General features: G+C 38.9%; 4 protein-coding genes and 2 long non-coding RNA genes across 6 annotated transcripts; 4 read left to right on the forward strand and 2 right to left on the reverse strand.

Moving 5' to 3' along the window:
* Positions 1-605: 605 nt before the first annotated feature.
* Positions 606-3,070, forward strand: LOC140819477 (uncharacterized). Its single transcript, XM_073179594.1, has 6 exons — positions 606-1,022; positions 1,131-1,229; positions 1,386-1,427; positions 1,552-1,681; positions 2,619-2,720; positions 2,809-3,070. Exons 1-6 carry the CDS (start codon positions 789-791, stop codon positions 2,880-2,882), a joined length of 681 nt encoding a protein of 226 aa, XP_073035695.1. The 5' UTR covers positions 606-788; the 3' UTR covers positions 2,883-3,070.
* Positions 3,071-3,137: 67 nt separating this feature from the next.
* LOC140819478 (MICOS complex subunit MIC10-like) lies at positions 3,138-5,026 on the reverse strand. The gene is made up of 3 exons (XM_073179596.1): positions 4,750-5,026; positions 3,943-4,082; positions 3,138-3,382 (listed from the first exon to the last, which is right to left on the reverse strand). The coding sequence occupies exons 1-3, from the start codon at positions 4,886-4,888 to the stop codon at positions 3,368-3,370; spliced, it is 294 nt and encodes a 97-aa protein (XP_073035697.1). The 5' UTR covers positions 4,889-5,026; the 3' UTR covers positions 3,138-3,367.
* Positions 3,997-4,382, forward strand: LOC140819479 (uncharacterized). Its single transcript, XR_012115227.1, has 2 exons — positions 3,997-4,127; positions 4,244-4,382. It is a non-coding gene; the product is annotated as an uncharacterized lncRNA (long non-coding RNA).
* Positions 5,027-6,419: 1,393 nt separating the features above from the next.
* LOC140819010 (uncharacterized) lies at positions 6,420-7,768 on the forward strand. The gene is made up of 3 exons (XR_012115185.1): positions 6,420-6,605; positions 6,744-6,810; positions 7,215-7,768. It is a non-coding gene; the product is annotated as an uncharacterized lncRNA (long non-coding RNA).
* A 9,289-nt stretch (positions 7,769-17,057) lies between these two features.
* Positions 17,058-18,489, reverse strand: LOC140820138 (uncharacterized). Its single transcript, XM_073180461.1, has 3 exons — positions 17,955-18,489; positions 17,608-17,833; positions 17,058-17,494 (listed from the first exon to the last, which is right to left on the reverse strand). The coding sequence occupies exons 1-3, from the start codon at positions 18,477-18,479 to the stop codon at positions 17,058-17,060; spliced, it is 1,188 nt and encodes a 395-aa protein (XP_073036562.1). The 5' UTR covers positions 18,480-18,489.
* Positions 18,490-19,401: 912 nt separating this feature from the next.
* On the forward strand, positions 19,402-22,553 carry LOC140819772 (patellin-3-like). The gene is made up of 4 exons (XM_073179970.1): positions 19,402-20,556; positions 21,338-21,462; positions 21,586-21,736; positions 22,106-22,553. Exons 1-4 carry the CDS (start codon positions 19,489-19,491, stop codon positions 22,358-22,360), a joined length of 1,599 nt encoding a protein of 532 aa, XP_073036071.1. The 5' UTR covers positions 19,402-19,488; the 3' UTR covers positions 22,361-22,553.
* Positions 22,554-26,771: the final 4,218 nt, after the last annotated feature.

Consider the following 26,771-nt stretch of genomic DNA (forward strand, 5'->3'; position numbering starts at 1 on the left):
GCTTAAGTCAGCAGGGTTGTCAAGGAAGAAAACTTGAGTAAATATCTATGAATGCTTGCGAATGAAGAGATTCTAGCCCCCTCCTTTGATTTTCCCAGAACGTCATCCACATAAACCTCTAGATTTCTTCACAGCTGCTTCTCAATAGCTTCGTGAGTACTCCAAGAATAAGGGATGTTGACTGCCGTCCAGTCCCTTTCTTCTCCATATTTTCGGGGATACGTTCAGACTAAAGGACGTTGACTCTCCGCCCGGTCCCTTTCTTCCCTATAATCTATAAGATCCTCTAAGGAAGTTAATGGGGTATTGAGCCCTCGGCTTTGACATGAGAACCCGGGTCCTAGTTAATCATCTCGGGTCATGTAGGAAATACCCGGTCCCTTGGTTCTCACACGAGCCATGCCATGAGACTTCTGACCCGGGCCCTTTCAAGGGTATCAGGTTTGGTTCGGTCCGGTTAAAAAAAAAACCAAAAACCATAAATAGTAACGAATGACGTTTGTTGGAAAAATTTGCGGGCTAGAAAAGATATTTTTCTTGTATAATGAATCTACCAAATGCACGTGCTACTTTTACCCAATTTTTTGGTTGCCATTCTTCACGCGTAGAGAGTATCAGCCGACCGTCTGTTGAACTTGAGACCATTCATTCGAATCATTGGTTGACGCGTCTATCTATCTATATACGCACCTATATATACAATATAATTGGGAATTTTTGAATGGCGTGGCAAAAGTAAAGAGACTAGGAAGAAGAAAAAGGGAAAGAAAGTTGTGTTCTTTGGGGAAATGGGCAGCGAAGGAGGCGGCATTCATGGCAAGAGGAAGCTCCGATTGTTATGCCTTCATGGGTTTCGAACCAGCGGCGAAATAATCAGGAAACAGGTCACCGGAAAGTGGCCGGAATCCGTGCTGGAAAATTTGGATCTTGTTTGTGTGGATGCCCCCTTTCCCTGCCAGGGGAAATCTGACGTTGAAGGGATTTTTGATCCTCCATATTTTGAGTGGTTCCAGTTCAATAAGGTCTGTTTTTGGATAATCTTTTGTGTTCCTATCAAGTTTTAGGCTTTTCTGATGCTGTTTCACTTGGGTTTTGGATTATCAATTGTTATTTTTTGTCTGAAATTTCAGGAGTTTTTAGAATATCAGAATTTTGATGAGTGTCTTGCTTATATAGAGGAATGCATGATTAAACATGGACCTTTTGACGGTCTTCTTGGTTTCTCGCAGGTATCTTTACTTCTATTAATCTCTGGTATCTTCATCTTTTCATGTTTTGAGTAAAGATGAAAAATATTGGTAAACTGAAGTAATATGACAATATGATCTTGTGTATTGAACTTGTTGGCTTTATGGCATCCTCTGATTTGGTTTTAAACAATTCAGGGAGCAATTTTATCAGCTGCATTGCCTGGATTACAAGCTAATGTAAGTAAATCTTCCCCGTCTTAGGCCACGTTTCTTACCTTGATTTGTTCAGGAGAATTGGTGGGATAAAGAAGATTATTGTTTTTTATTTAATTTGCTGGTATGGACTGATATTGCTTTGCAGGGTGTTTGTCTTACAAAGGTACCGAAGATAAAATTTGTGGTAATAATTGGGGGAGCTAAGTTCAAGAATCCGTCAGTGGTTGAAAAGGCATATTCATCACTAATCCAATGCCCATCTGTTCACTTCTTAGGTAATTCAATATAATTCTCTGTCTTCTTGCTTGTTGCTGAGTATTCTTTTCTGGCTTTGGATGATTTTGCTACGGAACAAGTCAAATATTTAATGTGAACTGTTCTGTAGTTGGCTTCTTTTACTGTCAAAATATTCTTGGTTCTTTATAGATAATCGACATGTGAAGATTTGTGGTATCCTCTTAAAGATATTAGACTTTGGAAGCTTTGCCTTTTTTGAAGTTCAACCCTTTGAACTTCTCCAGCTTTTCTCCATGATTAGCTGATATGGACACAAAAAGGATTGGGGTTTGTGAGATGGAACTGATGTTGCTTGAATCAGAAGTCACTTCTAAAGTTAACAACAACTAAATATCGTAACTGAAGTAAAATATCAAACAAAACTTTGAACAATAATATGCTTATGCATGGTAGAGTAAACTTTGAGATAGAGTCCGACACACAGCCAGTAGAGTCTGCACTCTCAAGTGTTCCACCAGTACAGACCAGTGGTCAATTTGAAGCTCGAATGGTCGGAAACAGCTTGAATAGACGAATTCTAGCACAATCTCATCTACATGGTGACGAGTTGTTTCATCTTGAGATTTTGGGGTTAAAATCTGAAAGGAATTCTGGGGGACTTCCAACTTTGTTTTAGAAATCTACCGGTGGACAGAGTGGGTAGAGATAATGATAAAATGAGAAATTCTAGTGCTTTTTTGAATGAAGTAAATATTTTAAATTCAAGGATTTTCACGAACCTGGAATTCCATTTCTTTAAGTTTTCTATGAGTGAACCATCGACGATTTTAATGCTACTTATCTAAGCCTGAAGCCAAACCATTTGACATAGAAAAATTTTAGTATGGTTATGGTGTGCATCAGCTGAGAATTATCAGGCCTCGCCTCGGTGTTTGTAAGGAAATTTACAGTATGTTTGATTTCCATTTAAATCAGGGGAAACAGATTTCTTGAAGCCACATGGAACCGAGCTCCTGGAGTCCTTTGTCGAACCCGTGGTGATCCACCATCCAAAGGGCCACACAATACCAAGATTTGGTAATAATTCTTACTTTTTGTTTCCTGGTAATCGAAACATGAAGATTGTTTTTTTCTGATGACCAAAATAATTATTTTTACTTTCTAGATGAGAAAGGCCTGGAGAGCATGCTAAAGTTCCTCGAAACCATGCAGATGGAGGTCGAAGATGGAGGAAAATAAGAAAATATTAGGTACAGAACGCAACAGATTTAGTCCAAAGTACGAATGCAAGTGATAATAGCATTTATTCAATATTGGAATCTTTGGCATAGGTTCGAACTCACATTTCTCCCTCATTTTGGGTCTGGGGGATAGGTTTATGCCACTTCATACGAAATTTATTCAATAAATAAATGAATCTTTTCGTAGCTCGTTATTTTTCTAAAAGTATAGCCATTCGGACAAATATTTTGAGTACGTATGTAAGCAATTCCATTGTCTAATATAAGATATACCGAAAGAGAGGCATCCACTTATATTGCAACCACAAAGCCATAGACAAACATCAGTCTCCTTATGCCAAAACAATTATTTATCTTCCACCTTTTTCCTATTCCACTCCACTGGTATAGGCTTGCAAAAGATAGAGATTGAGTTCTTTGTGCTCAAAAGTTATGAGAGAACAAATGCTCCAAAAATGGAAATTTTGCCAATAAATAATGTCTTCACTCTTCTCCAGCCTGCAATATATAAAAAATGCAAATTCTTTACCACACATTGCTTGCTTCTGAAGATGGAAAATGAATAAATACAGTTTGAGCTATAAAAGCATGTGATGGAAAAAAAACTACGATAGGAGAGCAATATACAAATCAAACAACAGCAGCGGGATAATTTAAAAACAAAATACAAGCACAAGATTAAAGATTCTGGATCAACTGATGGTTTAAACATCAGTTCCCAGGCGGGACGGTGATTAAGGTGAGTCATATCTCTACAACATGAAGCTGGGAGGTTGTTATTTCACATAGCCAAAAAAATATCATTCCGATAAACAAATTACATTACATCCTCACTAGTTGGACACTTAAGACAAAGCTCTGAATCGAATTTACCCATCCTAGGTAAGCACACACATACCTACAAGACTATTATACAGTTCACACTTTTTAAAACTCGAGATTCATGTCACCGTACCAATTTGCCATTTAAATGGCAGCAGTGACCAACTTAACCCCATTCTCCCCCTTACCTAAACAAAAGAGAAACAGCTGAACAGCATCAATAAGAACATACTCACCTTTGCAGGGGAAGTGTCAGAAATGCCGGAAGTAAATTTCACAGGAGATTTATACAATTTCTGAGAGCACTCTGAGTATGCAGAACCAACCCCCACTCCAGCACCGAAAGCTACAGATACCCAGCGCGTTACAGGACTACCTGATGCAACATTCGAAACGATAGATCACTCAAATGCATTGATAGGTCAGAAGAACCTCAATACAATTAATATGTTGAATTCGATATCGCCCAATATTTGTATTGGCTACCAATTCTCTAAACTAAAGTCTCATTTACCAAAACTTCATAAAGCACTGCAGGAAGTATCCCGAAGCCGAGGTCTAGAAGATCACCACATCACAAGTTTAACAACATACATTGTGCATACATGGTGAAGGAAATACTTTCAAATTCAGACACAAGAAAGGGTGAGACGCTTCTACAATCCATATCATATAACAGAGAAAAATTCTAACTCCAGTTCCTTTCAAAAGCTGAAAAAAATCACAAACAAAATTAACAAGAAAAGAAGAGAGACTGGCATCTTGGAAAAACACTCACAGTTAAAAGAGGTTGTCCCTACGGCTTTCATTTCAAGGCACTGATTGACACAATTTCAGTCAACCCCACATTCCCCATCTACTTCTACAACAATTTAGACATTAATAAAACGTGGTTAAAAAAATCATACCTCCCCAAAGAATATGATCCACCCACCCGACTCAGGAAAACGAAAATTCGATGAATTCTAAGCTTGAAAACGAAAGGACATCAAAATTCATGAATCAAGATTAAAAAAAATAATCAGAAAAGATAAAACACTCACGAAAGAGAAGAAGCCCGGTAAAAGCACCAGCGAGTGAAGAGCAAACACAGCGACGAACGCCCAAATCAATGCAGGCATCCCACTTGGCATTCAAATCGTACTGAGCTCCTGGAATCTCACCTTTGGTATCATCCGCCATACCGAAAAATCCTACGTTGATTCTATTTTGAAGCTCAATCTCTTGTCCACGAGGGATTCCAATCTAGTTCGACCGAGGGTTTCGCGTTATTTGGGGTCTTTCTTTTCTTAGAATCTCATTTTTCTCAACCCAAAGAAAAAAAAAAAGAATTTCTTATATTTTTATATTAAAATATAAGAAATATTAAAAAAATGGTCGAGCTGAATATTAAAAAAATATTAAAATTCAAGTTGATAGTTGACACTTCAATTATGAAATAAAATAATTTGGACGATATTTTGTATGTGGCAAAAACTTGTGTGAGACGGTTTTACGGGTCATATTTTGTGAGACAGATATCTTATTTGAGTCATTCATGAAAAAATATTATTTTTTATGATAAGAATATTACTTTTTATTGTGAATATCGGTAGGTCGACTCGTCTCAAAGATAAAAATTTGTGATACCGTTTCACAATATAGAGCATATATTATACTGTGAGCTAAAAATTCCTCATACAGTCTGTATAATCAAGTTATTCCGTAATTTATTTCTCAATTAATAGTATAGTTAATCAGTTCAATATTTATCATGACGTGTTTGATCGGAAAAAAATAATTTTGCTGAGCTTTAATAACTTTTAGAAAAGTTTAACATAATGAGTCAATTCAATTTTTACATAAATAATCAAATTTTATTTATTATTTTTGAAAAACTTTATGTTTATAACCACTAAAATTGAGACACAAAATGAACCAAACATTTCCAAGTTTGAAAGTGGGCTTTCCAAAAAAGTTAATGGGCCGAAGCAAGAATAGGATGGACATGGGATTCCCTGTCTCCCACCGAGTTATCATCCTAACCTAGCCACTTGTTTGTATATGACGAATGAATCTCTGTTTGTTGACCGATTTCATTCTCTTTTTACGCCAATGCGTCCAAAACATAGGAATCCAATAGATTTTTTTAGGGTCCCTACTTTTTCACTTCTTCTTTGCTTTTCCATAAGATGAACGTCTAATTATTATCCTAAATTTTGTTAACATTTTTACAACATCAAAAGTGGTGCTTCCATATGTTTTTCTGTCTATTTTAATATCATTAAATCATATAAATTCTCATATTTTGTCAAAATTAAGATATATGTTAATGTGTATATATATATATATATATATTATTCAATTTTTTTTAAAGAATATGTTTTTGTGAGATAGTTTCACTAATCTTTATATGTGAAACGGGTTAATCCTATCGATATTCACAATAAAAAATAATACTCTTAGGGCTCGCTTGGTTTTTAGGATGTGATAATTGAATGATTGATAATTTGCGTGATAAATGTTTGATAGGATAATATATGTAAAAAGATAGATATGTAATTTCATGTTTGGTGTGAAATTAAAAAGAGGGATAAAAACCTGACAAACCTAATTTTGACCAAAATACCCTTGCTTTTATTTTAAAGTAATTCCCATCACTGTTTACTTGTCCCTCAACCTACTCTCTGTTTTCCCAAAAAATCAGACGCACTACATGTGCGATTTCGGAAGCCTCTCCAGTTGCCTCTCCAGGTGCTTCGGTCGTGAAGATCGGCCGGCGAGGTGAGATCCGTGTTATTGTGCTAAATTTTTTCTTACAGGTCATCTCAGAAACCAGCCTACTGCGTGTTTGCGAAAGAATCAAACGCGATTTCGAAAAAATCTACATTTTCTTCCTCCCTGAAGAACGAAAGGAAAGGTGAGATCCTTGTTTTCTGTTTAAATATTTTCATAGGTCATCGCAGAAACCCACCTGAAATCAAGACCATTGCAAGAATTCAAGATCTACCTGCCCGTAATTTTTATCCGTGTTATTCTGATTAATTTTTTTTTGTAGCTCATCTCAGAATATATAGGTACAAACGTCGTTCGGACCATTGCAAGAAATCAAGATCTAACTCCCAGTAAGTTTTGTTGTGAGTAATTTCCGAAATTATTATTCGAGTAATCATTTAATTTCGACTTCGACAGAAACAAAAATTGAAAAAGTTTTGCGCTTTCAACGCGTACAGTATTTTTTTGTATGTTTACGTTCCTTTTTTTTATTTTTTCCGGTTAATTACTTGTTTCATTGATGTTTCACGTACATGGGTTTTTTTTTTGCATTTGAATGCTATTTGTGAAAAAGATAATAGATTGCGTTTGGGAAATCCAATTTCTTCCCACTATGGTTAGGAAAAACAATTTATTATTCATACATATTTTACAACAAAGATGTTCCTATACGTAATTGTGCTTAAAGCATCCAACGTAAGTATAATTTCTTAGTGTGTATACGAAGTTTAAAGTTTTATGTACCCATTTACAGGTATAATGGAACTCAAGACCCCTCCGCTGTGCGATTGTGGAAACGGTGCAATGATATTACGTAAAGCTGGGGATTACTCAACTCGTCCAGGTCACTATTACTATATTTGTCCCGCTGGACTCAAGCATCGGAACAGTTTTTCTTGGTATCTTGAAAATCATGGAAGGAATGTGTCACCCACCGAACAAAAGTCGTATACATCTGAACATAACTCAACTAATTTTGACGAGGTTTGCAGTCATACTAGTACTCAAACCTTTTGTAAGAAGGAGTCAATGAACTCATCCTCCGGGCCACATGCTCGTCCTTCGAGAGAACCTATTCCACATGGCAGCAAGCAATCATGCGACATGGACCGTGGCATCTCACGTACAAGATATGAGTTAGAAAACCATAGCATGAAGAGCACACCTTATTCACGTGATCATGTTTGTTGTTGTTTTGGGTTCATATGCGCGTTGATCTGCGTTCTTCTCCTCGTCATTGTAGTCCTGCTCCTAAAATTCTGAAATATTGCATTTCTTGTAAATATTCTTTTGGTGAGTGGAAGTTGTTTTGTCCAATTCTAAGACATGTAATTCCATAGCTGTTGACATATGACACATATATGTTGTGTGCATTTCATGACTCCTAACTTTATGTTCATTTGTTTGTTTGATCTTCAGACCACCTATTTTATTTTACTCATATACACAACAGAAGCATGTGAAGGGGGAACTAACTTTCTTGCAAATATGATCACTGTATTTTCCAGTGTACACCTTCTTGGTTTTCCTGAATACAGTTTACAGGATGAGGATTTATATCTACAATGATCCAGTTTTCCGTCGACAGTGGTGATTTGGTGAGCAGTCTGAACTTTGGGAGAGGAGAAAACCTTCGTATATTAGGTAACCATTCATATTATTTCTGTTCAATCTGCAGTAGATTTCGGTGAACTTGTGATATATTTTTCAAAATTAATCATATTGTTTATGGTAATTGGTAGGAGAACCTATTTTAATGGTTTGTTGTTTTATGTTATCCGTAAAAGGTGTTTTGAATTAAAAATTGCTCTTCAACTAGTCATTAATATTAGCAGTGCTATACCGAATATTTTGTAGTGGTTGAACATGAATGTTGTGTTAACCAAGTGTGCATCAAATCAACCTGCACATAATAAATGCAGAGAACATTTTGTAGCCTTCATCACTTTCAAAAAAAACATTATGAGCATAGATGTTGACATATGTTGACATATCAAATCAAATTGATCCTATATCTCTATTGAATGACAACCATTTACTCTTGGGTTGGTAAACAATGTTTAATGTGCTTGTGGTATATAAAGTAGTCCACATTCTTCTCTCACAGTCTTGTATGCAAGGTCTTATGTGTTGATCTTTTTTTCCTTCTTTCTGCAGCATACCAACAACATGTCTGTTACATACAAATCAACTTCAGATGTAAGTGTAACTAGCACGTACAAAGTGGAAGTGATCAACATCTCTGATGATGAAGAAGTGACTGGAGAAGGACTACATTCTTCTGTGCGCAAGGAAGGGGAGCATGTAGTAGCCCGAGTTCCAAATTGGGTAATTAACGGATTAATGGTGATTAAGAAGGTTTAATGTGTAATTTTGACCGTGGTCATGATCGGACGGACCGAAGATGGTTCGGTAGCACCGACGAGTTCGGACGATCCGAAGTGAGTTCGGTGGATCCGATCATGAGGTGTCAAGAGCCTATGGACACGTGGGAGTTCGGACGTTCCGAAGTGAGTTCGGTGGATCCGATCATGAGGTGTCAAGAGCCGATGGACACGTGGGAGTTCGGACGTTCCGAAGTATAGGTTCGGTGGATCCGATCGTGAGGTGTCAAGAGCTGATGGACACGTAGGAGTTCGGACGTTCCGAAGTGGGTTCGGTGGATCCGAACATAGCCTATAAATAGTGCTCGGATTTCCTCATTTTGTATTGACAATTCTTGAGTTGTCTCTCATATTTGAGAAGTTTAGAAGGTTTCTAGGGTTAGTTGTCGGTCGAGCGATAGCCAAGAGCTGCCAGGATTGGTAGCGTAGCGACGCCTGAGTTACGAGGCAATCGACATCAAAGGGCTGTCGACGGACGAAGGTAAACCCTAAACCTTTGGTAGTACTGGTTTTGCTAGTCGAGCATGGTAGTATTGTTCATTGGGTATGCTTTTGATGCGTAGGCTTGTTCTAGACCTGATTAGCGGTGTTGCGTAAGGCTAGGCTTGCTGTGATAGAGGTACGAAAGTACTATCCGAGATATCCTGGTTGAGTATACATTCTTATATGTGTTGCATGATTATGTGGTGCATTGATATATGTCATATGATGCATGCTATTATGTCACGTTTATTACTGCACGTTGCATTTCATGTTGAGCCGTATCTCCTTCGAGATAGCCTTTACTGTTGAGCTGTATCTCTTTCGAGATAAGCTATATCTTGTGGGGCCGCTCAGCCCTGTCTTGTCTTGTGGACGCATGGACACCGAGAGTACACAGTGGCCGACGGGTCGGGAGGGCTTCGGTGGTCCGGGACATTTTAGGTCCACGTCTGTTCTTGCAGTGGATGCAGTGACCCAGAGGTTGGACCGCGCGGCACTATCCACTTGGCGCCTCTAGACTGAGCATTTTGAGATCCTTTGTTACTCCTGTTTCTTGACTACCCTGGTATCATATCATAGCATGTGCATTTCATATAGGTTTGTATACTCATACTTTTGTACTGGGCGTTCTTATTGCTCACGTCCTCGGTTTTGTTTATCTTGGACACCCCATTCCCACGGGGCAGGCCTCAGGTTGGACAGCTCGGGAAGAGCAGGAGGAGGACAGTGAGTATCTGGTTGGTTTAGTTTTCAGTACTATTCTATTTCGATATGGTTGTACCGAATATATTTTGAGTTGTTCTGATTTCGATTGGGTTGTATAACTATCATTTGTTGGTATTTTCCGCTGTTATCTCTGATTTTTATTAATTAAGTTAATTGCATGCTTAGTTTTCAACTAGTAGGTGATTCTGGAACGGGTCACTACATTTATGGTATCAGAGCATGCTTACGATTTTGGGATATAGATTCTGTTTTGGGATTTCCGTTGACCATTTTACCATTTTCCCTATTCTATCTTGTAGCGATGGCTGACCACTTTGGTGATGAGAGTAGTCAGGGGAGTGTAGGTCGTTGGGGTAATCAGGACGATCGTAGGCGTCACCGTGAACATCGTCATCGTCAGGATGGTCCTAGGCGTTTTGATTTGCACCGTTTCATTCAGATGGGGCCTAAGCCTTTAGTTGGTGGTGAGACTCCCGATGATGCTGAGGATTGGATTGAGCGCATGGAGAGTTGTTTCCGTGCATTCCAGTGCACCGAGGAGCAGAAGATGGAGACCCTTAGTTTTCTTCTCGAGGGCCGTGCGCGCAAGTGGTGGCGATCGACTTCTGCGCCGATAGTCCAGTCCCAGGGTAGGGTGACTTGGGCCGATTTCCGTGCGGCTTTCATGCAGCTGTATTTTCCTCCAGCCCTTCACCAGGCGAAGACGATTGAGCTCCTGAACCTTAAGCAGGGGAGTATGTCTGTTGATGAGTATCAGCAGAAATTCTTCGAGTTGTTACCCTTTGCGCCTCATATCAGTGGCAGTTCTGAGGCCAAGTATGACCATTTCCTCCAGGGTCTTAACCAGGAGATTTTTGATCGAGTCACTGTCTGTGATAATCCTACTTCGTATGATGGATTAGTGAACCGGTGTCGCCAGGCAGAGATCAGTCTCCAGCGTGGTAGGGCTATTTTTTCTTCTAGACCTCCGAGTACTTTGAGCCCTAGGTCTCAGTCGTTCAAGAAATCTGGTTCTTCTTCTTCTGGATCTGGATCACGGTCTAGCGGTGTTTTCCGCTTTGGTGATAAGAAGGATGCTTGTGTGCATTGTGGGAAGAACCATCCCTCGGAGCAATGCCGATCAGTCGCGGGAGCTTGTTTTCAGTGCGGAGAGATGGGGCATATTAAGAAGTATTGTCCTCAGTTGCGAGGTGGAGCAGGATCTGGTTCCGGATCACAGACGACTGTTCAGCAGAGGAGGCAGGGTCAGGCAGTGGGTAGTTCGAATCTTCGACCTCGTGCCCAAGGTCAGGTATTTGCGCTGAACCAGGATCAGGCTGCAGATGACTGAGAGAGTCATAGCAGGTACTTTTCGTTTATGCGGTATTCCTGCTTTTGTTCTTATTGATACCGGAGCATCGCATTCATTTTTTTTTTCTGCACGATTTGTTAAGCGTCATAAGTTACCGTATGTTTCTCTAGACGTCATTCTTTCCGTTTCTACTCCGATGGGTCATTCGGTGTTAGCTAAGCGTCTAGTGATGGGTTGTCCCTTAGATTTTGAGGGTAACGATGTTGTTATTTCGTTTTGTTCATCCTCTAAGCCTGATTTCGAGGACGAAATCTTTTTAAGGGGGGGGAGAATGTAGTAGCCCGAGTTCCAAATTGGGTAATTAACGGATTAATGGTGATTAAGAAGGTTTAATGTGTAATTTTGACCGTGGTCATGATCGGACGGACCGAAGATGGTTCGGTAGCACCGACGAGTTCGGACGATCCGAAGTGAGTTCGGTGGATCCGATCATGAGGTGTCAAGAGCCTATGGACACGTGGGAGTTCGGACGTTCCGAAGTGAGTTCGGTGGATCCGATCATGAGGTGTCAAGAGCCGATGGACACGTGGGAGTTCGGACGTTCCGAAGTATAGGTTCGGTGGATCCGATCGTGAGGTGTCAAGAGCTGATGGACACGTAGGAGTTCGGACGTTCCGAAGTGGGTTCGGTGGATCCGAACATAGCCTATAAATAGTGCTCGGATTTCCTCATTTTGTATTGACAATTCTTGAGTTGTCTCTCATATTTGAGAAGTTTGGAAGGTTTCTAGGGTTAGTTGTCGGTCGAGCGATAGCCAAGAGCTGCCAGGATTGGTAGCGTAGCGACGCCTGAGTTACGAGGCAATCGACATCAAAGGGCTGTCGACGGACGAAGGTAAACCCTAAACCTTTGGTAGTACTGGTTTTGCTAGTCGAGCATGGTAGTATTTTTCATTGGGTATGCTTTTGATGCGTAGGCTTGTTCTAGACCTGATTAGCGGTGTTGCGTAAGGCTAGGCTTGCTGTGATAGAGGTACGAAAGTACTATCCGAGATATCCTGGTTGAGTATACATTCTTATATGTGTTGCATGATTATGTGGTGCATTGATATATGTCATATGATGCATGCTATTATGTCACGTTTATTACTGCACGTTGCATTTCATGTTGAGCCGTATCTCCTTCGAGATAGCCTTTACTGTTGAGCTGTATCTCTTTCGAGATAAGCTATATCTTGTGGGGCCGCTCAGCCCTGTCTTGTCTTGTGGACGCATGGACACCGAGAGTACACAGTGGCCGACGGGTCGGGAGGGCTTCGGTGGTCCGGGACATTTTAGGTCCACGTCTGTTCTTGCAGTGGATGCAGTGTAGTAGCCCGAATTCCAAATTGGGTAATTAACGGATTATTGGTGATTAAGAAGGTTTAAGGTGTAATTTTGACCGAGTCATGATCGGACGGACCGAAGATGGTTCGGTAGCAACGAAGAGTTCGGAAGGTCCGAAGTGAGTTCGGTGGATCCGAACATGAGGTGTCAAGAGCAGCTGGACACGTGCATGTTCGGACGGTCCGAAGTGTATGATCGGAGGATCCGATCATGAGCTGTCAAGAGCCGATGGACACGTAAGAGTTCGGACGTTCCGAAGAGGGTTCGGACGATCCGAACATGGCCTATAAATAGTGGTCGGATTTCCTCATTTTGACTCGCCAATTCAGAGAATTCCATAGCATTTCAGTCGTTTCTGACAGGTTCTAGTCTTGTTCCGAGATTTGGGCACTAGCGGGGAGCTGCTGGTCTTGTAGCAGAGCTGTGCTCTAGTTGGGAGCTAGCGGCATCAGCGGGCTAGCGACGGACGAAGGTTTGGAATTTTATCAGTATTTATCTCAGGATTATCTAGTTAAGTCTGGTAGATAAGTTTAGTGATGGTTTTCACTTGATGAATAGGCTTGGATTAGACCTGTTGTCTGGTGGTTCCAGTGGATTAGGATTACTGTGATAGAGGTACGAAAGTACTATCCGAGATATCCTGGTTGAGTATACATTCTTATATGTGTTGCATGATTATGTGGTGCATTGATATATGTCATATGATGCATGCTATTATGTCACGTTTATTACTGCACGTTGCATTTCATGTTGAGCCGTATTCTCCTTCGAGATAGCCTTTACTGTTGAGCTGTATCTCTTTCGAGATAAGCTATATCTTGGGACCGCTCAGCCCTGTCTTGTGGACGCATGGACACCGAGAGTACACAGTGGCCGACGGGTCGGGAGGGCTTCGGTGGTCCGGGACATTTTAGGTCCACGTCTGTCTTGTAGTGGATGCAGTGATCCAGAGGTTGGACCGCGCGGCACTATCCACTTGGCGCCTCTAGACTGAGCATTTTGAGATCCTTTGTGATTCCTGTTTCTTGACTACCCTGGTATCATATCATAGCATGTGCATTTCATATAGGTTTGTATACTCATACTTTTGTACTGGGCGTTCTTATCGCTCACGTCCTCGGTTTTGTTTATTCTTGGACACCCCATTCCTACGGGGCAGGCCTCAGGTTGGACAGCTCAGGAGGAGCAGGAGGAGGACGTTGAGTAGCTGGTTGGTTTAGTTTATCGGTATTGTTTTGATTCGATATGGTTGTATTGGATATTTTATTTTGAGTTATTCTAGACTTCGATTGGGTTGTATAATTATAGTTGTCGACTTTTTCCGCTGTTATCTCTGATTATTGTTAATTAAGTTAGTTGCATGCTTAGTTCTTGACTAGTAGGTGATTCTGGAACGGGTCACTACATGCAGTGACCCAGAGGTTGGACCGCGCGGCACTATCCACTTGGCGCCTCTAGACTGAGCATTTTGAGATCCTTTGTTACTCCTGTTTCTTGACTACCCTGGTATCATATCATAGCATGTGCATTTCATATAGGTTTGTATACTCATACTTTTGTACTGGGCGTTCTTATCGCTCACGTCCTCGGTTTTGTTTATCTTGGACACCCCATTCCCACGGGGCAGGCCTCAGGTTGGACAGCTCGGGAAGAGCAGGAGGAGGACAGTGAGTATCTGGTTGGTTTAGTTTTCAGTACTATTCTATTTCGATATGGTTGTACCGAATATATTTTGAGTTGTTCTGATTTCGATTGGGTTGTATAACTATCATTTGTTGGTATTTTCCGCTGTTATCTCTGATTTTTATTAATTAAGTTAATTGCATGCTTAGTTTTCAACTAGTAGGTGATTCTGGAACGGGTCACTACAGAGCATGTTCCGTTAAAAGTTTCAGATTTCCCAGACATTGGCACTACCAACAACCATCTGTGCAAGAAGTTAGTGGATGACTACTACAAACCTAACATGCTTCCTTTGAAAGCCTGCAACAAACGTTCCACCAGCCATTCCAGTGGTCGCCCTTCGAAGAAAACCATACGTCCACAGGAAACAAATGCATATGTACTGATAAGTAGCTCGGAAGAGTCAGCGCACTCCCCTTGAAACTTCGTACGACTGTATCATAACTATTCTACCCTTTTGATCTGCACTGGTGGAATATGTCGTGTATTAATCGGTATGTAGTTTGACTCGGACAGTCGTAGGTGGTGTGTGTTTTGTAGTAGGTTTGTCGTTGCGGTGTTCGTACGAACTTGTATTTTGAATGTTACAGCAACGTGTGGATAAAAATGAAATGGTAATTGTGGTTGTTTTATGGATGCATACATTCTGTTTTCGACAACAAGAAATAAATGTATGTCAAAGTATAAAGTATGGCCAGCAAGCTGCACATAGTGAAGTAGTTTAGTTCATTGTAATTTGTAAAAAATATTTGATACTCTTTCTGTGCTACCTCAACTCAATTGTGACCCAATTGTCCCATATGCCTTAGCATTAATTATTTTTTGAAGTAAAGAGGAGGAGTCGATTGTACTACAAAACAAGTTCAAAACTGAAAATGATTTGAAAAAAATTATTCGATAGTTCTATATTTCAGATATATTGGTGTGGTAGGGAAATGGAAACTACACGACGGAAACATAGTAGATGGTGGTGGCCATAAAGAATAATTTGTTGAGATAGCATGAGTTTTAAAGTTGAAAACAGTACACTTGTCCCATAGTTTAGTATCATAATTTCCACATCACACATGGAAAGGAGGACCGGCGACAAGGAAAAAGAATTCATTGAAAATTACAGAGATAGAGACAAAGACAAGTAAAGTAACAGCCTGCATATCATCGTAACTCCAATAACCAGTCTTCCGAATACCATTGGGCAATACCGAGATACATACACATACAAGTAATATCTTCAAACCCCACATGTGTCCATTATATGAACTTCAAACACTGATATGGTACGAGTGTCGCAAAAATATATGACCCGACACATCATCGTAACCAAGTGACAAGATCCCAAAACAGAAGATTACGGGTCATTACAAAACAAGTCGTAACTTTAATAACATTACTGAAAATAGTACCCTTTACCATGTGAGGTTAGGGATTTAGTAGTCGTTTGATCAAGCTGATCTTTCCTTCACGATCAAGCCGCAAGAACAAAGCTAGTTTGTTGGGGTTATCCACAAGTAGCTCCGCGACACGCACTTTGTTGTCCGAAGTCAACTCTGGAATGGTCCCTAATGTGGCCAACACACTATCCATAGCATTTTCGATTTTAGAATCGGATGCCATTTCTTTGATTAGGTTTGACATTGTTTCCTTCGTGATATCAGCTAAATTGTTGATCGCAGCAACAATTTGGTTGTCAACGTCGTCTATTTGCTTGCGTTTCTTTGACCTCAGCTTCGAACCTCCACTTGGGTTTGAGGGGAGACTCTGAGCTACAGAAACTGATTCACCATCTCCTTCTAGTGGCCTGTAAAAGTCGTCCATGCCAAATTCCATGTGAATCGGTTCATGCTCAGTCATATTTAAGACGTCATGAACAACAGCTGAAAATGTCTCCACTCGATCCCCTGTTGCCCTATCATAGCCAAAGATTTCGCACCAATCTTTATAGTGTGGCCACCGCTTGTAACGCAGTACACGAACACTATTGTCGACCTGAAATATCTTCATCGTAATAGCGTATACATTTGAGAAACGTAAATTATAAATTTAAAGTTAAGATATGACCTTGAGTATCGCGTCCCATGCCTCATTTGTAGCGTCAATCATGTTTTCTGTGTCATTCCAACCAATCCCACTTTTCGCCAGCATGGATGTCAAACATCCATAATGTTTCTTCCACACGTGTATCTTCGAAGTTATGTGGGGATGTCCACGTAAATCTGAATCTTTGAATGCATTCCTCAATGCAGATTCCAATAAAGGTAAATAACCATTACGGAATCCGTTCTCCGTTTTATATCCTTTGCTTATTAAATCTTTCAGCGCCACAATTAGAACTTGTTCCTCTGGTTCTGTCCAACTACGTCGCAACTTATCTGGTTTTTTACCTTTCGAAGTGACACTTGTGCTATCCATTGCTGCGAATGTTAGTACCACTTTAACCTGTTACACATTAATGTCAACAGTTAGACGGTTGAGATGAAACATTATATTTGTGCACAAGGATAACCATATTTGATAACATAATTGGAACTACAATAAATAATCGAAAAGAAATTTCAACAAACATTTGGTTTCACAAACAAGACAGTACATAAGTAGCACATAAAATCAAGTTTCCAATACAGATACAATAATTTATATCAGTCTCATTAGTTGTGGTACATCGACATTGCAAAGTCATCTCTCCACACATCCCATGCATCGGAGGAATTAAAATCATCAATAAAGTAATTCTCATTCGGTGGCATCGGGCTTAATGTCTCCTCTTCAATCTCGTCAACAAGATTATCCGGCATTTGAGTTCGGACGAAGTTGTGTAGCAAAATGCAAGCCATTATGATTCTGTTCTGAGTTTTAAGTGGGTAGAAAGAAGGACTTCGAAGAATAGCCCATCTTTTCTTAAGTAAGCCAAAGGCTCTTTCAATCACATTCCTAGCTTTGCTGTGTCTCCAATTGAAGAGTTCTTTATAATTCTGTGGAGCATTTGTGCGATTGCCCCAAGCATCCCTATGGTATGGTACTCTTCTGTATGGAGTCAAGAATCCCTGGACGTTTGCATATCCATTATCGCACAAATAGTAACAACCTAACATTCAATTAAAATATTATGTTAATAAATCTGGATTCAAAGAAATTATAAAAACGAATTAAAAGAACCGTACTTTCGAATAACAAGCTAATGTGACACAATATTTTAACCTCTTTCAACTTTAAGTCCGTCGTCACGTGATAATGCATCACGAAGAACTCGGCCATCCGCTGCAGATCCTTCCCACCCACAGAGAGCATAAATGAAATTCATATCTCGGTCGCACACTCCCAAAACATTCACGGCAATGGTTCCTTTTCTGGTTCTATACTTTCCCTTCTCTAACATAGGCACATGAACATTTATATATGTACCATCCAACGCACCAACACAACCCTGAAAAATCAATTACGTAAACAATATTAACATGTATGAAGCTGACTACTGTAAGCTATTGAACGTACAACATGGAAAATGAAATTTTTACTAAGTACTGTTCAACAAATGTTCATATTACCTTGAACCATTTCCATGTCTCGTCGGTGCAGGTTTCATCGACTGGAGAAGGCTTCACAAGCAGTATAGAATGTAACTTCAATACGGACCCTAAAACTTCATGGAAATGGGTGCTGATTGTTTGACCACTTCGTAGATAATCATGACCAATGACTCGGTTTTTTTTATGATGCGCCAAAATAGACAAAAACATAGCCACTTTTTCTTCGGTCATAACATATCTAGAATGGTCTAGCCCGCCGACGTGGGTAAGCAAGTAACATAGTTGTGCAAACGAGTTTCTATTCATCCTCAAATTCACTACACATTGCACATCTCCGATGTCAATAATTCTTCTCAAATGGTTCATTTGTGCGGTCACTCTTTGCGTCATGTTGTAAGAAACTGACGTTCTACGTGCTTGTCGACGTCGTTCGGCGATACATCTCGTGCGATGTCGTATTAAAAGACATACCAAAAAAATTGTACGGACCATCATTTGGTGCATCAGCAGAAAAATTCTAATGTTAGGATGACTACGCTCCATTTTCCACACTTGAGTTAACAAATGTAATAAAAGTTAGCAAATGTAATAAAAGTTAACTACATAAAAAACACAAGCTCACAAGCAGAGTTAACAAAGTGGGAACTCTTGTATATCAGTTTAATCTGTAGCATGACAAAAAATCATCCATTTTTTGGCTGTACAACACACGAAGAGAAATTGATAAACAATAATAACTCCTACACTATCACAGGAACATAAGTTCTCACGAGTTGCAACATAAACTGTCAAACAAAAAAATAACAGTAGAAGAACAAACCAACAACCGGCATCAAAGCTATAATCTGTTCGTAAAACACATTTGTACCCAAAATCCCACAAAAAAAAAACACAAATATTTTCGTTTATTTCATACAAAATTTAGTCGCAACCTGAAAATTCACAAATTCCTTCAAAACCTGTAATATATAAAACATTATATTTCACTAACCTTCGAATTTCGTCGGATATTTCTACGAGCGATGAAGATCGGGTTGTGCTCTTTCAATTGTGAGGCTCATGTGCAGCGTTTTTTTTCAGAAGAAAAGACTCCCCCACTTGCAATTTTTAAATTCACGGAAAGGGGTATTCTGGTCATTTTTTTTAAAAGTGTACTCGGACAAAACTAATCCAACTTGAATGCAGGGATACATTGTCCAAGGTAATCAAACTAATTGTCCTACAATTACTCAATGTCATATTTGTAAAAAGTAACCAAACATAAGACTAACTGACAATCCAAACTTAATCCCTCTTACCAAACTGAGCCTTAACATAAAAATAATACATTTTTATGGATGACTTAAATAAGATATCTGTCTCACAAAATACGATCCATGAAACTGTATCAGACGCATTTTTGTTTTTTTTTTTAAAAAACACCGTCTTATTATTTGAGTGAGTGAGCCATATTTGGTGATAATCATCGAGAATTACCTCTGCACTGCAACTTTTTGCTTATCTTTATCCATCTATCTATCTAATATTTTTTTAAGTTTCCTCATTCTCAACAATGGCAGAGGTCATGACCCCTCCAATTGCTATACCAGAAGAGGCAACCCTTCTTACTCCACCTACGCTCGCGGAGGAGACGGAAACGCCGCCTCTTGCGTCGGTGGGACTAGAGCTGCAGAACGACCGACAACCCCAAGCTGCTGATTTTCCAGCAACGGTTGAAGAACTCGTCACGGTGGTGGAAAAAGACACACCTTTGGAGCCGTCTCCACTTGAACCGCCGCTGGCGGTGGAGCATGTCACCTTCACCGTTGCAGAACAAGGGGGCGTTCGACCGTCTTCCCTATCTCAACCTCTAGCTGCTGCTTTGGAGGTGCCGCAGGAATCCGAATCGCCGGTAGTCGAGAAAAGAGAAGTGGTAGAACCAGAGAAATCGAGTCGGCTCGAAAAGAAGAAGGCCCCGGAATCCACACCTTCTTTCAAAGAAGAAAGCAACCGGCTTTCGGATCTCAAAGATTTCGAGAGAAAGGCCCTAGAAGAACTCAAAGCTTCCGTTCAAGAAGCTCTTAAGAATCGTCTCTTCGGGTCAGCTTCACCCTCGGAGACCGCTGGCTTACCTGAAGAGGTATTCATCTGGGGTGTGCCGTTGATGGAAGATGAAAGAAGCGACGTGATTTTACTGAAGTTCCTGAGAGCCCGCGATTTCAAAGTGAAAGATTCCTTCACTATGCTGAAAAACACCATAAAATGGAGGAAAGATTTCAATGTAGACGAGCTGGTGAAGGAAGATTTGGGGGACGATCTTGAAAAGGTTGTGTTTATACGCGGTCACGACAAGGAGGGCCACCCCGTGTGTTACAATGTGTATGGGGAGTTTCAGAACAAGAACTTGTACACCAAGACATTTTCAGATGAGGAGAAAAGGATGAAATTTCTGCGATGGAGGATCCAGTTTCTTGAGAGAAGTATTCGGAAGTTGGATTTTAGCCCTGGTGGAGTCAACTCCATATTTCAAGTTAGTGATCTCAAGAACTCCCCTGGACCAGGGAAGAGAGAGCTTCGCATTGCTACCAAACAGGCGCTGCAGATCCTCCAGGATAATTATCCTGAATTTGTGGCCAAACAGGTGCAATTTTTCCCGCATTTTTGTTACTTATATGCTGCTTCTTATTGATAAAAATCGTGAAAACATTAACTAATGATCCGTTGTGGTTTATGAATATCTTAATATGTTTCCTAGTTGATGCTGAAGTTAGCCTGATTCTTTGCTACATTTGATAAGCAGTGAAAGTCCGTATTGGTCCTTTTGTATATCGTCCATCCAAAGCGTTTAATTTCTTGTTTGAATTGGTGTCCTTATAGGTTATATGGTTAACGGAAAACTGTGATACCACTTTTTTGGATATTCAGTAGACCTCCATGTGTTTGGCTATGCCTTACATCAATCGAAACATCATGCTTTGGCGTATACACTAAACCGTACTATTACCATGAGCTTTTGGGTACAACTGCGGAAGATTAGTTCTATACTCATTTAATCTTGATTCTACTATTGATATAATAGTGAAGATAACACGTGTAATTACTATGAGCTACAAGTTGACACGGACAATTTTTACCATCCGTTTTATAATAATCTGAACATTATGCTTGGACTGTCATGTAGCCGAAAAAAATCTGAGTATTGCTATAGGTTGTGATTTATGGCACTGTTAAAACGTTCAATCTTTCACCATTACCGAAGGTTATAGTTTGATCTATAATTGCTAGACTAACTAGCAAATATCGAAATTGACTATATACTATTCTTTTTTATGGGTTGCATGACTGCATATGTTAATTAACTTTTATTTGGTGTGAAATGGTATTAATGACCCTCGTTTCCCTTCTTCTCTTCCTCCTAACAGTTGTTCATCAATGTTCCATGGTGGCATTTGGCTTTCTACGTGGTGATTAGTCCTTTCTTGACTCCTCGCACGAAGAGCAAATTTGTATTTTCTGGTCCAGCAAGAACAACAGAAATGCTTTTCAAGTTAGTGTAAAAAAAGTTTGGGTGGTTTCTTTTTCCTAATCTCGTGGCAATTAATAAATTGGGTTTCCTTAGAGATATATCTATGTCTGCTTAAACTGGCAATAATTTGGTTTTGCATGACAGGTATCTCTCTCCTGAGCAAGTCCCGATTCAGTATGGTGGCCTCAGTGTGGATATCTGTGAATGCAACCCGGAGTTCACTGTGGATGATCCAGTGGCAGAGATCATTGTCAAACCTGCTACCAAGAAAACAGTCGAAATTATTGTCAATGAGGTTTGCTTATAAATTACTTACATGTATCATAGATGTCTAAATTCTACTTCCCATCATTAGATTTAAATAATTATTAAAATGTCGGTTTTCATATTATCAACACTTCTCTTTGCGTGTGTATATTGGAGACCGGAGAATATATACATTGGCAATTGTTAGATATAGTCACTGTACATTATTTTTGGGTGGTTGATGAAAAAGTGATTCGAGTTCAGGTTAACATCATACATAGATGGGTTTTTTCGCATAATAGGTTTTGAACTTTTATGGCTTTTGGATCTTTAAACCATGCTGGAAAATCACTTTCAAAATCTCAAGCCAATGGAACGTGGCTCAATAGCTGTTGAATATGTCTCGCTAAATCTGCAGAAATGCACTCTTGTTTGGGAGCTTCGAGTGGTGGGCTGGGAAGTTAGCTACAGTGCAGAATACGTACCCAAGGATGAACATGGTTACACAGTAATAATACATAAAAGTAGAAGAATGGCTCCAACAGATGCACCAGTCGTGTCGAATAGTTTCAACATCAGCGAGCTTGGCAAGATATTACTCACGGTCGATAACCCCACCACGAAGAAGAAGCAGCTACTATACCGTTTCAAGGCAGTGCCTTATATGCATTAGCTAAAACTTTGTGTGTCAGCAGCAGGGAGTTTGTTTGGTAGGTAAAAGAAAAGTTTGACATGAACATTTTATCTTGTGATAGAAATTTATGATTTGAATCGATGGGACGTCGAAACTTGTCGAGTAGTTGTGTAATAAATCGAAATACCGTGCAAGTTTTGTGCTTTATTTATGGGCCTTTATTGTTGCGTTATGTAACTCTTGAGGTCGAGTAGCCGAGTTCATTTATCGAGTACATACATGCATGGGAAATTTCATGCTACTTAAGAAATTATAGGTTGAGTGGAATATTGAGTTTTCTATTGATATATTTTTGAATATTTAATTGATTCGATGAAAATGTCGAGAAATGTCGTATATTTTAAAAAATAAAAATATAGTTATTTCTTGATTCTTAATCTTCGTCGATCTTTTCTGTTACTTATTATTTGTATTTAGACATTATAAGATGAAATTATATTGTTGATTTTAAATAATTGATTCATTGTTTTGTTTATAATGATTTATTATTTATTCATTAAACTTTGAAGGAAAAACTTAAATTATCATGATTTTATTTAGAGTAATGTATAACCTAAAATATAATGTAAAATTAATCAATTTTGAGGTTATAGTGTTTGTCATTTGTCTTGTGAGAGAATAATATTATATTAACATAATATTATAAAAATAACAGATTTTTGTAGTGAAATATATAAATAGGTTGTGATATGAAATAAATGAGAGTTGTGTGAGTATATATTGAACTCAAATTTTTTTATGACTGTAAATTGTTTGTATGTGTCCAAAGGAGAGAGCTAAAAACTTATTTTACATATAAGTTTAGTTTATTTATATAGAAAAATATGTTTTAAAATATAAAAAAAACCTTAGAGAATCAAACAAGAACATGTTTCATTTCAAATTTGACAAATTAGTTAGAAGAACAATGATATGTTGTAAAGACTAGGTCTTTTGTGAGACAGTCTCACGAATCTTTATTTGTGAGACGGGTCAACTCTACCGAAATTCACAATAAAAGTTAATATTATTAGCATAAAAAGTAATATTTTTTCACAGATGACCAAATAAAAAATCTGTCTCACAAAATACGACCCGTGAGACCGTTTCACACAAGTTTTTGCTATTGTAAATGGTGGTTAAAGATGTGGAAAAACCAATTGGGATTTTAAAAAACAAGAAGAAATAAAATAGAGTAAGATCACAAATTAAATAAACAAACTAAAAAGGTAATAAGAAAAAAAAACAAGACAAGTATAAAAAGATTAATCAACATCATCCGATGCTAAAAAACAATGAAATCGGATAGGCATGCTTAACGGACCGGTTCGGACCGGATCCGAACCGGAACCGGTCCGTTAAGCCCGGAACCGGGTCCGGAAGGGAAGAACCGGACCCGAAACCATGCACAAACCATTGGTTTGTGGGTTGAACCGGTTCAGCATATTCTGAACCGGTTCAACCGGTTTCGGGTCCGGTTTTGAACCGGTTCCAGCCCGGACCCGGAACCGACCCGAAACCGGACCCGGAACCGGTCCCAAACCCGAAATCCGAAATTTTTAAAAAAAAATAAAAAAAAAAGGATTTTTGGGCCAACGGCTGCAAATGCAGCCGTTGGCCCAGTTGGCCTGCAAATGCAGCCGTTGCATTTGCAGCCGTGGGCCTGCAAATGCAACGGCTGCATTTGCAGCCAACGACACCATGCAGATTCAGTAGCCGTTCTGAATCTGCATTTTTTTTTCTCAATTTGGCCCCCAATTTTGGGGGCCTAATTGCAAATAAAAATTTTTTTTTAAGCCCCAAAAATCACCTATAAATACAAGTCATTTTTTACATTTCACATATCAATTTTCTCTCAACTTTCATTTCCCTACAAGCAATATATTTCAATGGCATCATCTTCAAACCGTCGTGGTGGTGGTGGCGAATACGCTCCCGACTTTGGTGAACATTATGGCTACATCCCCGACTTTGATGAAGTCGAACCTGGCCACGAGGATGAAGAACCCATGGAACTCCCCAACAAAGATGTAGGGACGACATCGTCTAATCAAGCAAGCAACACAATTTCTACGAGCACGACGACGGCCCGTGCAAAGCGAAGCAAAGTTTGGGATCACTTTGATATTGAACAACAAGGTACGAATAACTCTTTTGCCGTTTGTAAAATTTGCAAAACGAGGTATTCTTACAAAACAGGTGGTGGTTCCGGTGGAACCAGCACTTTGAAAAAACATTTAGTTAAAATGCATAAACTTGACCCCGATACGCTACAACCATTCGGTAGGGAATTAACACAACAACAAATTAATCCTTCAAGTGGTAAAGCTTTCACAATTACAAAAGAAATTTCTAGGAAAGCTATCGTAAAGTTTGTTACCAAATGTTGTCAACCTTTTATATTAGCTGAACAAGAAGGTTTTGTTGAATTTACTAGTACTATCCAACCTGGTTTTCACAATATTTCTAGGCACACACTTAAGAAATATTGTTTTGATATTTATAAGGAATATAAAGAAACACTAAAATCGCATCTTTCAAATATTTCTTGTAGAGTTAGTTTGACAACTGATATTTGGACTAATTTAAAATATGAATCATATCTTGTTGTTACATGTCATTGGATTGACGAAACTTGGACGATGCAAAAAAGAATTTTAGCGCTAGATCATTTAGAATCGTCTCACAATACATACACTGTTGCTAGATATGTTTTAAATGTTGTGAAGATTTATGGCATACAAAATAAAATAATGTCGATCACGTTAGATAATGCGAGTGCCAATACTCTTGCAATTAAATATCTTAAAGATTCATTAAAACCAATTTTAGAAGGTAATTTGCTTCATGTTAGATGTGCGTGTCATATTATCAACTTATGTGTTAAATGTGCATGTGATGAGCAAATGGCCACTGTTATAGAAAAGTTCAAATTATGTGGGAAATTATTACGTGAAAGGAGATATGGACGTGACTGGAAAACACTAGTCGAATCAACCGGATTTTAAATTTAAAAAATTTCCTCTTCCAATTGATACTAGATGGAATTCTTTATATCACTTGCTTCATACTTTATTACGTTTTCAAGATTTAGTTACTCCATATTATAATAATATTGCGATAGAAAGTTTGATGCTAAATGACGATGATTGGATTATTTTGAATAAATGTGTTTCTTTGTTAGAAATTTTTAAAGAAGCGACCGAAAAATTTTCTGGCATTAACTACCCTACTTCAACGATGTTTCTACCTTTGCTTTTCAATATGTTTTATAAATTTATTGAATGTCGTAATGATTCTGTTATGCGTGATTTTGTTTCAAATATGGAAGATAAATTTAAAAAATATTGGGAAACTATACCAATTGTGCATGGTTTAGCAACATTACTTGATCCTACTCAAAATCAAGGAGGATTAGACATTTTTTTTTGAATATTATGCTAAATTTCTTGGGAAGAATGTTGACGATCAAAAGAAGTCAATAACGCATTCTCTCCAAGAATTGTTTGATTTGTATGCTAGTGAACAATGTGATGAACCGAGCGCGCAGCCGGAGGAGATGCCGACATATAAAAGCAAAAGTGGAGCACTTAACTTTTTTCAAAGTTTGAAACGACAAAAGTTCAAAAGAAAATCGGTGACAACAACCAACTACAATGAGATCCAAATTTATCTAAGCCAATATATTGAGACGACGGAGAATTTCGATGTTCTTGATTGGTGGAAAGTAAATTCTAAACTTTATCCAGTGTTAGCTGCAATCGCAAGAGATGTCCTACCAATTCAAAGTTCAAGTGTTGCTTCCGAATCAGCATTTTCAGTATGTGGAAGGATCATTGGTGATCAAAGAACTAATTTAAAGCCAGAAACACTTTCCATGCTAACATGCCTACAAGATTGGTTTGCTGCAGAAAAAAAGAATATGACATCTGGCGCGATCGACAAATTTCAAAGCTCAAGCTCCGACGAAGATCCAGAATATTCAAAATATATTTTAGTAAATCGTGATGAGTTTTAGATGTTAAATTGTAAAAATAAATGTTTAAGTTATTTTGTTAAATTTTTTTAAATGTAATGCACATATATTTGCACCGAAATATTGAATAAAAAATTGTCTCTTAATATTTTTAATTTTAATTATATAATAAATATAATAAATTAAGTTCGGAACCGGTTCGACCCGAACCGGAACCGGTTTATTAGAGGCCGAACCGGTGTAGGTTCGGATTGGTTCCAAATGTTTCTCCTTGGAACCGGAACCGGTTCGGAACCGGTTCCGTACCGGTTCAGACCCGTTCCGAACTCACCGGACCGAGAACCGGTAGGAACCGGTCCGGAACCGGTCCGGTGGACCCGTTAAGCATGCCTAAAATCGGATATGATAATAAGATTCTTGAATTTAATATAACAA

Source organism: Primulina eburnea, chromosome 18 (assembly GCF_022965805.1).
Source record: "Primulina eburnea isolate SZY01 chromosome 18, ASM2296580v1, whole genome shotgun sequence".
NCBI lineage: Eukaryota > Viridiplantae > Streptophyta > Magnoliopsida > Lamiales > Gesneriaceae > Primulina > Primulina eburnea.

What these genes read in the sequence shown, in the direction of transcription:
- LOC140819772 (XM_073179970.1), top strand. Translation starts at nt 19,489, where the DNA reads ATGGCAGAGGTCATGACCCCTCCAATTGCTATACCAGAAGAGGCAACC. An exon ending in CTGAATTTGTGGCCAAACAG is followed by an intron (nt 20,557 to 21,337) that starts GTGCAATTTTTC and finishes TCCTCCTAACAG; the next exon opens with TTGTTCATCAATGTTCCATG. An exon ending in TCGAAATTATTGTCAATGAG is followed by an intron (nt 21,737 to 22,105) that starts GTTTGCTTATAA and finishes CTAAATCTGCAG; the next exon opens with AAATGCACTCTTGTTTGGGA.
- LOC140819477 (XM_073179594.1), top strand. Translation starts at nt 789, where the DNA reads ATGGGCAGCGAAGGAGGCGGCATTCATGGCAAGAGGAAGCTCCGATTG. An exon ending in GTCTTCTTGGTTTCTCGCAG is followed by an intron (nt 1,230 to 1,385) that starts GTATCTTTACTT and finishes TAAACAATTCAG; the next exon opens with GGAGCAATTTTATCAGCTGC. An exon ending in CCACACAATACCAAGATTTG is followed by an intron (nt 2,721 to 2,808) that starts GTAATAATTCTT and finishes TTTACTTTCTAG; the next exon opens with ATGAGAAAGGCCTGGAGAGC.
- LOC140819478 (XM_073179596.1), bottom strand. Translation starts at nt 4,888, where the DNA reads ATGGCGGATGATACCAAAGGTGAGATTCCAGGAGCTCAGTACGATTTG. An exon ending in TACCGGGCTTCTTCTCTTTC is followed by an intron (nt 4,083 to 4,749) that starts GTGAGTGTTTTA and finishes ATGTTGCATCAG; the next exon opens with GTAGTCCTGTAACGCGCTGG.
- LOC140820138 (XM_073180461.1), bottom strand. Translation starts at nt 18,479, where the DNA reads ATGGAGCGTAGTCATCCTAACATTAGAATTTTTCTGCTGATGCACCAA. An exon ending in AGACATGGAAATGGTTCAAG is followed by an intron (nt 17,834 to 17,954) that starts GTAATATGAACA and finishes TTGATTTTTCAG; the next exon opens with GGTTGTGTTGGTGCGTTGGA. An exon ending in CGGACTTAAAGTTGAAAGAG is followed by an intron (nt 17,495 to 17,607) that starts GTTAAAATATTG and finishes ATTGAATGTTAG; the next exon opens with GTTGTTACTATTTGTGCGAT.